General features: G+C 41.8%; 1 protein-coding gene across 5 annotated transcripts in view; it reads left to right on the top strand.

Moving 5' to 3' along the window:
* The window catches only part of RGL1 (ral guanine nucleotide dissociation stimulator like 1), a 305,456-nt gene that overhangs the window by 174,291 nt on the left and 115,930 nt on the right, over positions 1–15,235 (top strand). For 2 of the 5 annotated variants that reach the window (XM_054443321.2, XM_054443311.2), the window contains one exon: positions 2,982–3,092. The exons of 2 other annotated variants lie outside the window; for them this stretch is intronic. In XM_054443321.2, the coding sequence (XP_054299296.1) occupies positions 2,982–3,092 (111 nt within the window). Of the gene's footprint in view, positions 1–1,686; positions 1,976–2,981; positions 3,093–15,235 lie in introns of those variants that run through there. One more of the 5 variants, XM_054443331.2, reaches the window with a different exon arrangement.

The following is a 15,235-nucleotide window of genomic DNA, read 5'->3' as shown; positions in this document are numbered from 1 at the left end:
AGGTAGATGTTTGTCCCATTTTGCAGATGAGGAAATTAAGGCTTAGGGTAGTAGCATTCAGGTTCACTCACTGTAAGGCTGGATGTGAAGCTGTATCCACTTGGCTTGAAGCTAGTTCTTTTCCCTTTACACACTAGGTGGCCAGCCAGGGAATTGGAGTACAGAGAAAGGTGAGTAGATCTGAAACCTGAGTGGGGCCTTGTGAATTTAAGCCGCCCTGTCCGGGAAGGTTTCCCGGGAGAGTGAGGTTGAAGAAACTGCTTAATATCCCTGAAATGGAAACATATCAGTTACTGCCAAATGTGTAGCCAAAAATCAGGTTAAAGTAGTGGTGAAGTTAATCTTACAGGTTGTTTAACTGTCCTCAGTTGCATTTTGTGGTCTCCAAGATCACCTAATAGGTCCTCTAGAGGTGGGCCTGGGTTCCTGAGGACGGCTTAACAAGCAGGGAGGTAGGGCCCTCACATGATTTTCCTCTGGTTCCCAGCACCATTCTGCGCTGATCATCATAGAAGGATTTAGTCTATATGTTTTTTGTTTGCTTGTTTTTTAAATTATAGAACAACCACTTCAGCTTGCTAAAAGGGCATCTCCTCTCTATGCAGTCACTGTACCCTTAGGTTCTGGTTGTATGGGGATAACCGTGCTGAATGACTTGTAGATGTTCTCAAGTGTCCACAGATCCTTTTGTTTTTCCTTAATGTGCCCTTGCTGTCATTTATTCTGCTCTCCTGGGAACATCGATACACTTGATTTGCTAAATTGTCAGCTCACGATATATTTACTATTAACCAAAACCCAGGCTTATGTCATAGTATGGCAATTAGTGGGAGACCTATTTTTTTTATTTGAAGGTGATTAAATTCATTTAGGGTGAATAGTATGAAAGACATGAGCCCTAAAGGTATTTGCAATTTGCATGGAATTCTGGCAGGTGTCAAGTTTGACTGCATTATCTGGTATCTCTTGCTGTTGACTTGTTAAAACTGGATCTAAAAAAATGTAATAATCTTTTATCCCTATAGCAGATCTTTCCATTATGATAAAACTCCTGCTGGTAGTCATCTGATGAAGAACTTTTCCCTGTGGCTATGATCCTACTGTGTCCCTACAGTACAGGCAACTCAACCCATGGTGGCTACTCACAAAGACTCACAGAACCTCCAGGACACTGTCAGTCCCAGAAAAACCTTACCCTGCTTTGTTCCCTTCCCACCCCCAATGGCCAGTTACTGGGTAATTGAGCCTTATCATAATGGGTGGTGAAAAGCCCAGCGCGATTTCCTGTTGGCAGTGTGCTGATGCAGGAGAGGATATAGCCCCTGGGCATGGTTTTGGAATACCCGGGTGTCCTCTGACCTTATCCTCTGTCCTAATGAAAAACTTCCTGGCTTCTAGTATTGCGGCTCTCATTGGGGTCATTCTGACTTAATTATTCTAAAATCAAAATAGATAATAGGCAGAGAGTGGAAGTTTTTCGGACTTTCTCCTTCCATTGTTTTAGCGAAGGAAGAAGACACACACAAATCCTCCATCCCACACTCAGTTCTATTTTGGCACCTGGTGACCGTCAGGAAAACCTGATAAACTTGAAAGTGTTGTTTCCCAATCACCTTCAGAACTGGAGAAACGCTTTCATGCTGACTTTATCCATGGGACTGAAGAAAGGGAGAGTGTGCTCACAAGCACAAACAGGAAAGCCTTACATCACGGAGTGGCGTGGGGAGGAGTCTGCTCCTCGCTTGCTCGCTCGCTCGCCGAGCTCCCTTTGTGGCCCGAGTCGCGCGCACCGGCGGCGGCGGGGGCAGCGCGGCGCGTGTCTGTGCGCGGCGGCCGCTCGGGACCGGGACCCGGGCGAGGCGCCGCGGGGCTGAGCCCAGCAGACACTGCGTTGGCCTCCGAGCAGGGCGCATCATGCAGCGTTCGCGCACCGGAGAGAAAACTGAGAATGAAATTGCTTTGGCAAGCTAAAATGGTAACGAGAGCTCTCTGCCTTCTCCCGAGGCTTCTCTGGTGGGGAATCTTCTCCCGCTTTCGCTGGGCGTGTTTTGGACTCCCTCGGAGTGAACGAAGCAATCCGATTCCATACTTGTGAGCTAAAGCTCTCTCACTCCGCTTTGTATTCCTCTCTCTCTGCGTGTCTTCTCCCTTTCAACCATACCTACTTTCTCAGCAATTGCCTGTGGTGTGTCTGGGGCAGATGCATGTCAGGAGGGGAGAACTTTGAAGGAAAAAGAACTGTTAGTGTGGGTGAACCGCGGAGCGCTTCTGCGTCCCGGCGGCTCTTTAACACAAACCTCAGGTTTAGCTGGGGACATGGAAATCCGGGGGGTCGCTGCACAGATTTTAGTAGAAGCTGCCTGATGATGTGTTGCTTTTTCTGCACTTGCCAGATTATTTTACGGAAATAAAAACTTTCCACCCACGCTAACTTTGTGGGCTCCAAAACAATGAGGAGAAAAGACAAGCAAACCACTTCAATTCCAAAGGAGTGAGGACTCTTGGCATTTTAAGCACTTGTTTGTGTCTAAGTTTAAAATCTGGTTTCTTCAATGACCGAGCCACTCTAAAAAGTACAAACTTATTCTTTTATTTTTTTCTTTTTCTTTTTTTTTTAACAAAGAATTATTTTTCCTTTCACTTAAGGGGGACAAGTTAATCAGGACTAAACTAGTTTCTTTGTAAAGAAAAAGAAAGACTTCAAAACAAACTATTTAAGATATGTGAGCAAGTCTAGGAGAAATAACTAAATGGAAAAGTCAGGGGATCCTGATACCACAGGAAGGGGCTGCAAGCCAAGAAAATCTCAGCATTCCCTCTATCAAAATGTGTCTTGTATTGCTCGGATTGTAATATTTATTTTGAACAGCCCATCTTGTGCCCTGAGTGCTGTTGTAAGCAGCAAGGCAGCTGGGATAGACTGTGGTTAGCAGAGAGGAAAAAAATACTCTTTTTCTTTCTCTTTATCCCGTCCCTGGCAGAGCTCGATTCAGGACTGGGGTGAAGAGGTAGAGGAAGGAGCTGTTTACCATGTCACCCTCAAAAGAGTCCAGATTCAACAGGCTGCCAATAAAGGAGCAAGATGGCTAGGGGTGAGTAAAGCTGGCGAGATGGTGAACTTTGGAATTTCAGTGTCTGTCGTTCTGTGAATATCATTATTATTTAACAGAGGCAGGCTTTTTTTTTTTCCTCTTTTCGCTTTAAAAAGGAAAATGCTAATGACCAAGTGTTTGCACTAGCTGAACAGGTCTCTTTTTGTATTTAATGTTTTCAAAAGCATCTTCCCTAGGTTTGTCAATAATTCAGAACCTCTTAGAAACATCTTGAGGTCTTTGGCAAATAGATTGGGGGTGGAGTGGCAGAAAATGACACACAGAATACAGGCCCAGAGAGCAGCACTCTCTTAGACAAGAGCCATAAGCAGCTTTGCCCAGAAGCCACCCTTGTCTCTCTCTGCCCTCCCCTAGTTGATGCTGTCAGTGTCTGCCTTGCTCCTATATCTCTAGGAGGTACCCAGACTGCTCAGGAGACAGAGCATTCCAATTCTGCATCCTTTGAGGGGTGGTAGATTTCCTATTGTGATCTCTTTTCTATATCTTGGGAGGAGGCAAATGGATGCTTAGTACCCACTACTTTGTGTGTAGAGTGGTGGGCCTTTGGAAAAATGCTGCTTCTGTAAACAGGACTCTTTTCCACTGAGATTGTAAAATATTGGGTGAGGTCATGCAAGTTTGTAGGTATCACCTAGTAGATCCTTCAACACACCCCAAATAAAGCAAATGTGAGAAATGGAAAGCTCAGCGACAGGATCACTATTTGGGCAAGTGTCAAACATGTGGAAGAATGAAGGGATTCTTGATCTGGAAGGAGAAGTAGTTCTCAGACCAGGCAGTGAGAAAGATTTTTCTTTCCCAAAAAGCCTTGAGAAAGAAAATAATGGTTGGCTGAATAGAGGGCATGGATTGTGATTTCACCTGGCTAGCCTTATTCTAGCCGATGGGCTTCAGAGTGTTGAAGATTTATGCACTTACATCCCATCTTTAGCAGCTTGGAGTCTCTGAAAATTCAGAATATTTTGAGCAGCATTCAAAGGTGGAGTGTGAGGGAGGATAGGACACAAAATTGCACAGGGCCTCCTGTTAAGAGTAGTGGTAGCGTGTTACTTGTAACTCCAGGGAGTTTAAGGCAGGATGGTGGCCCATGGCCGGCAGCAATCAGTTCCTCTGCCATGAGTCTGCTGACACAGGCTTTCACTGCTTTGGGCTTCCCCAGCTGCTTCAGCTCAGGCCTTTCCTGCTACTGTACTTTGGGCCAAGGTATCACCCATGAGGGCCATAAACTGTTAATGACATCTGCAGGTGTGGTCTGGAAAGATAGGAGCCTTCCAGCAAGACCTAGAGGTCTTCACTTACCAAGTACCTACCTTACTCAGAATATGATTTTAAAATTAATTATGTACATCACCAGCAGACCTGATAGGGAAAGCAGAACTAGAGTTCTGACAAGTCATCACTTTGTTTTTGGTGGTTGTGTGTATGTATTTTATTTAAATGTGGCGTCCATGTGGTTTGGCCTCTAGCTATTTCAGAATGATTCACAACTTCTGAACCAGTTGTCTTCAAAAGGGCCATTACATTTTTTTGGTATCAGGTTATTCCTCTCTTTCTAATGAGACTGACATTGCTTGGGTGACTGTTTTAGTTTTTAGCCATATACAACATTAGTTATGAGTAAGTCATTGGAAATGGAGGGGTTCACTCTGTAGGCCCCACATCTACAAACTGTCATGTATTTAGATGCTCAGAGTTATTTAGTAATCCCCACTGACTGTTCTCTTCACTAGACTTCACTTCTTTTCTTCTCTCTCCCTTCTCTCAGTGTTCTCAAATTTATACAGAGTTCAGAGTTAATTCACCCTGGATTCAACAGTAGATATGAAATATTGAGAAGGAGGATAATGTGAAAAGATTGGCTCTAGTTAATGGAGGAATCTGTCCCCCTCGCCCCCATTTCAACAAAGTGTGATTTACTGCTACCAGCCTACTTCTTTATTGCAAGTTCCTAGGGGCTCTCCAGCTCTAATCTACATGTTTTCTTGTCTTAGGTGTCCTGTTGGGAAGTTCTGTTTTTGTCCGTGAAAATTCCAGACTTAATTAAATGTGACTCAACCCATTGAGCCATAGCAATTACAAACCTTTCTCTTTAGAACTGAGTGGCTTCCCCATGTTTGTTTTCCTGTATTCCAGTACCCTTTCAAAATTCTTCAAAGTAACTAGTTTCAGAGTTACTAGAGAATGGGGTCAGGTGAGGAAATTATTGCAGTATGACAACAACCTTCTCAGGAAGATGGTGTTGTGATGATCTCTCTCTCTTTCTCTCTCTCTCTCTTTTTTTTTTAACATGAGGAGACTAATGCCCAGAGAGGTTAAATTGTTTGCCAGGGTCACACAGCGATGAAGTGGTAAACACCAGATTCAAATCCAGATGGTTGGCTCCTTGTTGTGAAGAATTTCCTGGGACCTTAAGGCTGTTTCCATAGTAGTAGAAAAGAACATTGGCTCAAAAGACTGAGGATGCTTTGGCTGTGCTTTTCCCTAATGTTGCAAGACTTGAGAGATGTAACTTTCTTTTCTTCATGTCTAGAATGATAACTTGAGCTGCAAATTGAGATATTTGTTGTGAGGTTATGATCTCACTGATAAACTCCCCATTTTGGAGGTTTAAAGCAGGGTGCATCGAAGATATGAAGATACGTATGAGGTTATGTAGCACATGAGGGTAGGCATAGCTTTGTTACGTGTCTGTAATGCTTATTCCAAATGCCTAAAAGATGCAACGTAATTTTTGTATTTTCTAGTATTCAGATCTCAAAACATAATTAAGATTCAATTTTGGGGAGGAGAGCAAAATAATTACATATCCTCAGATGTGAAGTATTATACAGTCCAAAACATTTAGGTCATTCTTTTTTATTTTGTCTGTTAAATTCTGTGTTCAGTTGATCTTTTAAAGTAAAACTCTGTGTTTGGAAAACTACAACCAAGTATGTCCCAAGCCCAGTTTACTTGTATGTGCAGCTGCATCCTTGCCCATTGACAGTGAGATTATGTTGGCAACTTTGAAAAACCAAATATTATTGAAATGCTGACCCATTTTCCCTTTACAATAACATCTTTGGCTGGGATAATTTTACCCACCTATAATTCTCGAAGAAAAATGACTTCAATTATGTCACAAAATTTTAAAAATCTTAGGATTGGAAGAGACATTAAAGAGCAATTCCGAGCCTAGCACAGTGGCTCATTCTTGTAATCCCAGCACTTTGAGAGGCCAAGGCAGGCTAATTTGCTTGAGGCTGGGAGCTCAAGACCAGCCTGGGCAACATAGCAAGACCCTGTCTCTACTAAAAAATAAAAAATAAAATTAAAAAATTAGCTGAGTGTGGTGGTGTGTGCCTGTAGTCGCAGCTACTTGGGAGGCTGAGGTGGGAGGATCACGTGAGCCGGGGTGGTCAAGGCTGTAGCGAGCCATGATTGCACCACTGCACTCTAGCCTGGGTGACAGAGTGAGACTCTGTCTCTTAAGAAGTAATTTCACCCAGACATTCACTTATCTTGTGATTTTTGGAAGAGCAAAGTGTCAAAACTTGTTATGTGTCTTTGGTCCCAGTGTTGTGGTTTTATATGGATAGTGAATAATGTGGAAATGAGTTAAGAAAATATCAGTATCCTCTGGAAGCAGGAAGTGTAGCATTTCAGGATGCATACTTAAAGGGACAGAGGAAAAGAATTCAACTGTTAGGGAAGGGCTTTGGTGTCAAGAGTTCATGCTGTTGTCTTCAGAATATGACAGACTCAGGGTCCAAAAAACATGTCAGCCTAAGATAAGTTCCAAGTGAGGATATTTGTTTTACAAGCAGGATTGTGAGTGCTAGGTCACTTCTGCAAAATTTGTGGTCAGTGGAATGATCAGTGGTTAGTCACATGGCTCTTCTTAGTCCTGTGCTTCTGTGGTCATGGAGTCCTTGTGGTGGGGCCCTGGGGCCTTTCTGCCCTGTGTCCAGTATTTGTCACACCGTTTCCTACATAGGCTCTTGATAAATGTTTGTGGGACTGAGTTGAAATGCAAGATAGATGGGAGTTTGGTAAAGAGAGTGAAATAGAATGGAGAAAGTTGAATATATGTAGAAATAAAAGAACCTAGAAACATTAGGTTATAGAATGTGGCATTTGGGCAAATTGTGGCCAATCGTGGGTTATGCGGGGACCGTGGTAAGATAACCATTTGTCACATCTTGATTGAGAATTTGACTCTCACTTGGATGTTCTATTCGGATTGACTCTACCTGGCATTTTCGTGTTGTTGCTATCCATGTTGCCTTCAAATGGCATACAGTTCCTGGAGTTTTCAGCTAATTTCACTTCTGGGAACCTTCTCTAATCCCCCAGCTCTGGATGAGGCATCCCTTCTGTGTGCTCCAGAGGCATTCTGCATCTCCCTGTCGTGCGTTTACCTCACTCTGTTGTAATTGCCTGTTTACTTGTTTGTTATCTTCCGTTAGACTGTAAGCTTGCAACCATGGCCATCTAGTTGGCAGAAACTCAATACATGTTTGTTGAATGAATAGGTCATGCCTCATCCTTCTTTGGGGGACTAATATTGTTTTTATAAGTATGAATGCATAGTTGGTTCTCATTTAAAACAAAGTCTACATGAAGATGTTCACTTACAAAGAAGAAGAAAGGGGCATGGGAGCAAGAAAAATCAATTAGATAATGATTATAGCTGTCTTACACCCATTCAGGAACAAAGCAGGGCACAAAGGTATCAATTATTCATTTTAATGAACATTCCCCAGTGCCTTTTAAAACCAAGAGGTCCAGTTGTACTTCTCTTGCTGCTGAATGTTGAAGAAAAAAAAGGCAATGCATGAGTTAAAAAGCATTGGCTAGCATTACAATTATGTGTGGTTGGAAAGTGCAGGAGTGGGATTTTAGAATTGTAAGGAGATAAGCCCTAGAGGAGCCTTTAGTTTATAGTTGGTCATCCTTGTTTTCATCTAGGAAAACAGGCCCTTGGGTTGCATTATATGTGTCTATTGGAATGTTTAATTTAGGCTTTAGAAAGTAGATTTCAGAATTTAGCAGCTATGTGTAAATGAACCAACTGGTATTTTTAATTTTGACCTTAGAAACATGTTTTTAAAATTATTAATCCAATGATAGGGTAGCCTCTACCAATCAAGAAAATATAATAAATTTAAATTGCCTGAGATATTATTACACTGGACCCTTTTGGTGCTGGTGCTTTCAAATTCTGTTGGGATCTGTGTTAGGAATATGTGACATGTAATCAAGAATATCCATTTCAATTCACCAATCCAGGGAATACTCAGCTGAGTTCAAAATACATGTCAACTCCCAGCAAGTACATAATGGCATAAATATAAGAGGCACATTAATTCCTTATACTTAAAAGTGTATATTCTGTTAAAACAATTTCATGAACATATTTTATTATTATTTCTGTGAAATTATAAAGAAAAAGCCTCTTGGAGTTTTACTCTTAGAAAGAAAATGAGAGAAATAAGGTAAATACTGTGCCTTTTCACTTTAGAGCTTAGCTGGAATTTGTCACTGCCCAATTCCACTCCTTTTAGTTTCCTTTGCCCATGGTATATGTGTCTCTTTAAGCTTCCCCCTTCTAAATAATCAGAATTTTTTGACTGTCTTACGTATTTTATGTTAAGATATGCAAAAACACACTACATAGTAAAACATTCTAATTTGTACCATCATATTCTTTTTACATAAAAAATTAATTTCTATAAACAGAGCAAGAAAAGTTTTGGTTAAATGGGGGAAGATAAGAAATGTTACTTCATTCCACCAGAGAAGCTCAGCTCTGTGTCTGGGTTGCCAATGGGTGTGGCTATCTCGAGACGTAGAGTTGATTTGGAGTTCTTTGGAGATTTTGGCAGTTTCTGGGTCATTTGCTAGTAAACACATCCAGTGTGAACTCCCTCACTGCTGTTGCATATTTCTATATGATTCTGTCATTTGCATTTGAACCTGCTAACCTCTCCTTCCATATGATTCATTTATTCATCAAAAGCCTGCTTTATGCCAGGCACCATGTTAAATCTTGAGAATACAAAGTAAAATACTCCTTGTTCTAGAGGAACTTACAAGTAAGTGAGGGAGACAAAGTTGAATTAATTACAATATATTGTGGCAAGTGTGACCATTGCTAGGGGAGCCCAGAATCAGGGGCATTTAAATCAAATGTGAGTGACAGGTGGGCAGTCCAGGAGGGCTGCACAGAGGAGAGGGCTCTTCAGTGGCGAAGTGACAGATGAGTCGGAGTTAAATAAGGGCTGGGACCCTGGGGGCCAGCATTCCAACTAGAGAGCACAGCCTGTGGGAAGGCGTGGAGGCCTGAAATGAGACTTCCCCCGTGAGGCTCAGCCTGGGGAAGAGATAAGGGAACCTGGTGGGAAAGGGAGCGGAAAGGGGGCTGGAGAGACAGGCATGAGTCGTGTCACCAAGAACCTGGAATGCTAAGCTATGGAATCTGCTTCATCTTTAATGTTAGCATAGTCATTGAAGAGTTTTAAGCAGAGTGGCATGGTCAGATTTGCATTTTAGAACAGTGACTGACAGCTGCAGGGGAGATGCATCGGAAGGGAGCCAAACTGGAGCACGGGGACCCAGGAGGAGGCTTTCTTTAGTGGTAATGAGGTGAAGAAAGGGATGAGGACCTGACTGAAGCTGTGGCGGCAGAGTGGACAAGGTAGGTGGGGATGAGTGTAGGCGGGGCACAGGGCGAGGATTCCCGGTGGGCACACTGGTTTCAAAGAGCAGGTCAGCAAAAGGCTTTCTGGAGTCAGTGTTGTCCTCTTCTCACTGGGTGAAATGCAATGGGGACTTCAAGTCAGCCTTCCTCCATATACACTAGCAAATGCCTGCGTTCGTGTCAGAAGGCTTGGCAGAAAAACCAGATCCAGGCATGCCTGATGTGTCATGTCTAGAGACGAAATCTCAGTTTAGGCTCACCATGAACAAGGCAGAAAGCACTGCTTGACTTCTCAAATTCCAGAGAACTTTGCAGAGCTGGTGGTTTCTTTTTCTTTCTTCCTTTCTTTTTTTAAAGTCTTCTGTTTCCCTACAAACCAAACAAATTGAATCTGCAGACCATGGAGAGAGAATAAATATGGAACCTGCAGGACTATGATTACAGAGTTGTATTTTAGAAAACAGCAGTTAAACTTATAATTGTGTTGTTAGGGACACAAGAAATTTTATGGTTAGGTGTCCTGGTCTTTTTCCATCTTCCTACACAATGTGTTTAAATTCTGTCTGGTACTCTTTATCCTAGCAGCGGACATTACTGTTCTTAAAGGGTCACTCTGATTGCTAATTCTCACTCCTTGTATAAAAGAAAAATTTCAGTAAGATAGGATACTTCCCTAGTTTACTGCTACCACCTCTCAGTCTCACTCTCTCACTTAAATACACACACAGCCTATATATTAAAATGTCTTTTCACATTTTATTTTTTAGGATTTGGTTCACCTTATAATGTCACTTATGGCCTCTTCTATATAATTAATCAAAGCTTGATTTTGGCATGTTTCGCTTGGTTTCCCTTAATTGTGTCATTATTGAGATTGTTTGATTGACTTTACTCGGAGAACTGCTTTTAGTTTAAAAAGGAATAAAAACAGAGGAAGAAAGGAAGGACTAAAAGGAGAACAAGCTTGCAACATTGGGTAGAAGACACCACCTTGTAGGAAGCTCAGTTAGTCTCGTACAGAGAGAGAGAGAATCTTGTCATTTCCCACTGATCCTTTTGTCTTGTCATTGTAGAAATACCTGTGTCTTTCCACTGATGTGACTGCATATGTTTCCCAATGCTTTGGGCCTCTGCTTGGCTTCTTTCCTCAAAGCCACCTTCTCCTTTATGTTATGCAGCATATGACTTCTGAGGATAACAGTGGTGGTGGTTGGGGGTGGGGTGTTGCTGGTGGTTCTAGATCTTTTTTAAACTCTCACAGACTCATTACCCTACATTTTCTAGCATTTAATTGCTTATGCCATCTGTGGTCCATTCATTTGAATTTGTTTCAGCACAGTTAATCTAATCCTATGTAAACTCCCCCAGAAGTTTTTTATGTTTTTCTTTTCTGCAAAGAATTCAGCAATTCAACTTTTTTCCCTTGTTTCCTGCTGTTTTAAATACTCATTTTCATCTTTTATAAAAATGAAGCCAAGGCTGAGTATTTCCAGTTTCTTAATTCTGAAGACAATTTGAAGGCAAAAAGCAAACCTTTTCTGCTAAGGGTAAGATGTCTTCGGTCAGTCATATCAACTGAATCTCTCCGCAACCCTCTTGCTAGTAATTCTGCCATAGTTATGTGCCATTCTTATTATGCCCATAACTTCTGTCACTAATGGTGATGGAGCTAGAGTCTGTGGACAATATTTATCTGAGAAAAGAACATTTAAGTATGTAGGTAAAAATAACTGAAACTGGATTAGACATTGGCTAAAAATAAAATGCTTTATAGTCATGACTTTTCCAATTAAAATTGCAATACTTGGCTGAGCGCAGTGGCTCTCACCTGTAATCCCAGCACTTTGGGAGGTCCGGATGGGTGGATCACTTGAGGTCAAGAGTTCAAGACCAGCCTGGCCGACGTGGTGAAAACCCACGTCTCTACTAAACATACAAAAGTTAGCCAGGCATGGTGGCATGTACCTGTAATCCCAGCTGCTGGGGAGGTTGAGGCAGGAGAATCGCCTGAACCTGAGAAGTGGAGGTTGCAGTGAGCAGAAATGGTGCCACTGCACTCTAGCCTGGGCAACAGAGCGAAACTCCATCTCAAAAAAAAAAAAAACTAAAACAAAAACTAAATTGCAATACTTGAAATTGTTTATTGAGATAAATGATACTCCTAAATAGAAAACTGAGGTAATTGAAGCATTTGGTTAGTTTGTGAAGCACAGGGAAAAGACTTGCCACTTTCTGTCCAAAGGCTGATTCCTTCTAAAGACATGACACAATAAACATGTCTGTTTTTCAAATGACTTTAAGGCCCAGAGCCATCAAAGCCTGGCTAGGGAATTAGCTCAGCTGGGGACTTCGTAGACACTGGCACCTCCTGGCTGCTTTTCATTTTCAGGGGTATGTTCAGCAGGAGCCCTGGAATAGGGAGGTAGCTTAGTGCAGTGGTCAAGAACCTATGCTTTAGAGCCAGACTTCCATGCAAAACTCACCTCTACCACATGTGAGCTATACAGGCCTGAGCTGTGAAGTTACTTAACCTTTCTAGGCCTGAGCTCCTTGCCTGTAAAGGGGAGAATAGCAGTGCCTTCCTGATGGAATGACTGTCAGGAGTAAATGAGTTATGTATGTAAGGTGCTCGGCACAGTGCCTAGGATATGGTGTGCACTCAACTCACTGAGTGGTGGGGCTCTCGTCAGCACCCCCACTGTCAGGGCCCTCTAGAACCCTGCCATGGAACCTTGGAGAGACCTGGGTGGCTTTCTTACATGGACCCCCTGAAGCTTGGTGTTATATGTAACCCCAGATTGCTTAAGAAACAGTATTAGCAAGGTTTTAGGACATGTCATTAACATCCCTCTCTCATTTTGTACATTTGAGAGGAAGGAACAATCATGGCAGGGTTTAGTAATCCTTGTATATTAGAAATAACATCTATTGTATTTTATGTCTCTGGCTTCTTGCATAATGAAAGACTGCATTATTCCTTGGGCTCCAACATTTTGCATTTGAAATTCCTTCAGTTTTTCTAAAGTAATTTGTTGGTATTATTTTTATGCTTTAAAAAATATTTTATTACTTAACAGTGGGCCATATTCTGTCTTCTGTTTTGCCATCTCTGACAGAAAAATCATACAGTCGGAAACAATTTTTCTAAAAACTGCTTGGTAAGCGTTATGCTAATCTTTCTTAATAGGACATAATTTAGGATGTTAGCAAATTGTTCTTGCACCATCAATTTCAAGTCCTGGACTAAACTACATGAGGTAAAGATAAAATTTCTTACTGTGCTACACGTTGATTAGCTTATACAATGCCTGAGCCCCAGTGCCTCAGCCAGGAATGAGCTGAGTTGCTTGTGAGGTTGTGACTTTCTGCATCTTCCATTTCCTCACCTGTGAAATGGCGTTAATATCTGTTTTTACTCTGCCTATGATTTTTGTGAGGATCACATGAGTTAATATATATAAAAGTTTTTTTAATATGTAAGTTGTTATACAAATATAAGGATATTCTTACTGTCATTTAACCTAGAGGCCTCTCTTTTTTTCTCTCTACTCACCACCTAAATGCTTGATAGGCATGTGGCTCTGTTCATTAGTCTTGCCTTTCTTCCTTCATTCCAGAGGCAATCTTTTCTGCTTTCTTTTCTTCCCACTTGCTGACACTTGCTGATTACCTAATGAGAGGAGATGTTCAGCTAGGAGTAGCGCTTCCTCTGCTACCACCGTTGTCCCCACTGGGATTCCAGGTGCATTGAGAATGCAGACAGCAAGGCTTCTGTCTGTAGATTGGTTGTGGGAAAAAAATACCCCATACTCACAGGAGTCTTAAGACAAATGCAGTGGATATTTTGTGTTTGGAAATGTTCTGTTTCTTCTTTGATTCTTCTTTTTCTTTCTGGTACTTTTAATTTGTTGTGAGAAGGGTGATAGAGCTAATAATGCACCAAGGAATGGAAAGTGCTTCCATCTTTGCAGAGGTCCTGGAAAATTAACTTTTGGTCTGAAGCCAAATCCCGATGTAGGACTTGAACTCATGACCTAATCCCAGAGGCAAGAATGTTACCAGCTGACCAACACTGACCCTCATAAAATGTAGACATTTAAAATACTCCTTTGAGTAGTCCTGTTGCTGCTTTCTATGTTTTCTTCTCTCTTTCAGTCGTTTCCAGCAGTGTTCCTGGCCTCCCTGTTAGGAACACAGTTTTAAAGATCTATTTTTCTCACTGTCTTTCCATTTGCTGATTATAGCTGCTTCCTTCTTGCTTTCCATTTCTCTTGTGTGAGTTCCTTTTTTTGTTCCTGTTCCTTCCTGTCCTTCTTCTGACTTAAAAATAGATTCCAGGGTCTTTGGCTGCTCGGCCACAAATCCGACCTTCCTTCTATTCATATGGGATCCCCCTGAGCATCTAAAGATCTTTTCCTTCTCTCTCAAGATACTTGAACCCCAGCATTCATTCCCTGTTCTCAGCTGACTTGTGGAGCTAAATGACCCTTGTACTCAGAGCTGTAACTGAAAATTAAATCTCTCCTACAAAGATGCTTAATAAGTTATTTACTTATGTTAAGTGTTACTGACAAACACTGAATTCTCCCTGAATCTACTGACTGTGTGTGGTGATAGAGGAGAAGGGACTCTTTGTACACTGACTCAAGGCAGGCGTGTAACACTCGTTTTTGTGCAAAGCAATGATACTGTGACCAGTTGAACCTCAGGAACCAGCTTTCAGACAACATACTGTTAAGGGTATCCTGGAGGGACCTGCTGCTGTTTTGTTCCCACAGAAGTGTTTCTCAGGGACCGAAAGTTGATTAAAGTGTTTCCTCATGAACATTCTTTGGTTAGAGTTGGAGGATTATGATATTCTTTACAGAAATGACTTCCTATCCAATGTTGATCTAGACAATCCACAAATGAGTGTCTGCTCGAGGGATAAAGGCTTGTAAAACTTTAGATGACTGGGATAAAAAGTGCTGATGACAGCAGCTCTGATTTCAGTGCCCAGCCCCACCCTGAACTCACTATTATGCTGCTTGTTACAGCAGCAGGGATGATGATCCTCTTCTCAGCGGCAAAAGAGGTTTAAAAGGTTTCCTTCCATCTGGACCTCCAGACATAACCTATGTGGTTATGTCTCCATGAAAAGACCTGGTCCTATTCTTAGTAGAGAATCTGGAGTTTTTGGTTTCATCAGCCATAGTGAAGTTCACATTTATGTGCAGCTCTGTTATCACTGTGTCACTGCTTATGGCATTGCATTTGCCTGCCCTGCTTTTCTGTTCACTGGTTGACTGATGAATCCTACTTACCTTTCAAGTTGCAGCTCAAATGTTATCTTTACTCTTCTACTTTTCCGGACCTCTCTTCTGGATTAACGATCCTTTTATCTGAGTTTCCTTAGCACTTTACCAAAAGCTGTATTACAGTACTTATCACACTATTAAAA

This window comes from Pongo pygmaeus, chromosome 1 (genome assembly GCF_028885625.2).
Source record: "Pongo pygmaeus isolate AG05252 chromosome 1, NHGRI_mPonPyg2-v2.0_pri, whole genome shotgun sequence".
In the NCBI taxonomy this organism is placed as follows: domain Eukaryota; kingdom Metazoa; phylum Chordata; class Mammalia; order Primates; family Hominidae; genus Pongo; species Pongo pygmaeus.
This window is presented reverse-complemented; position numbering and strand designations above follow the sequence as displayed.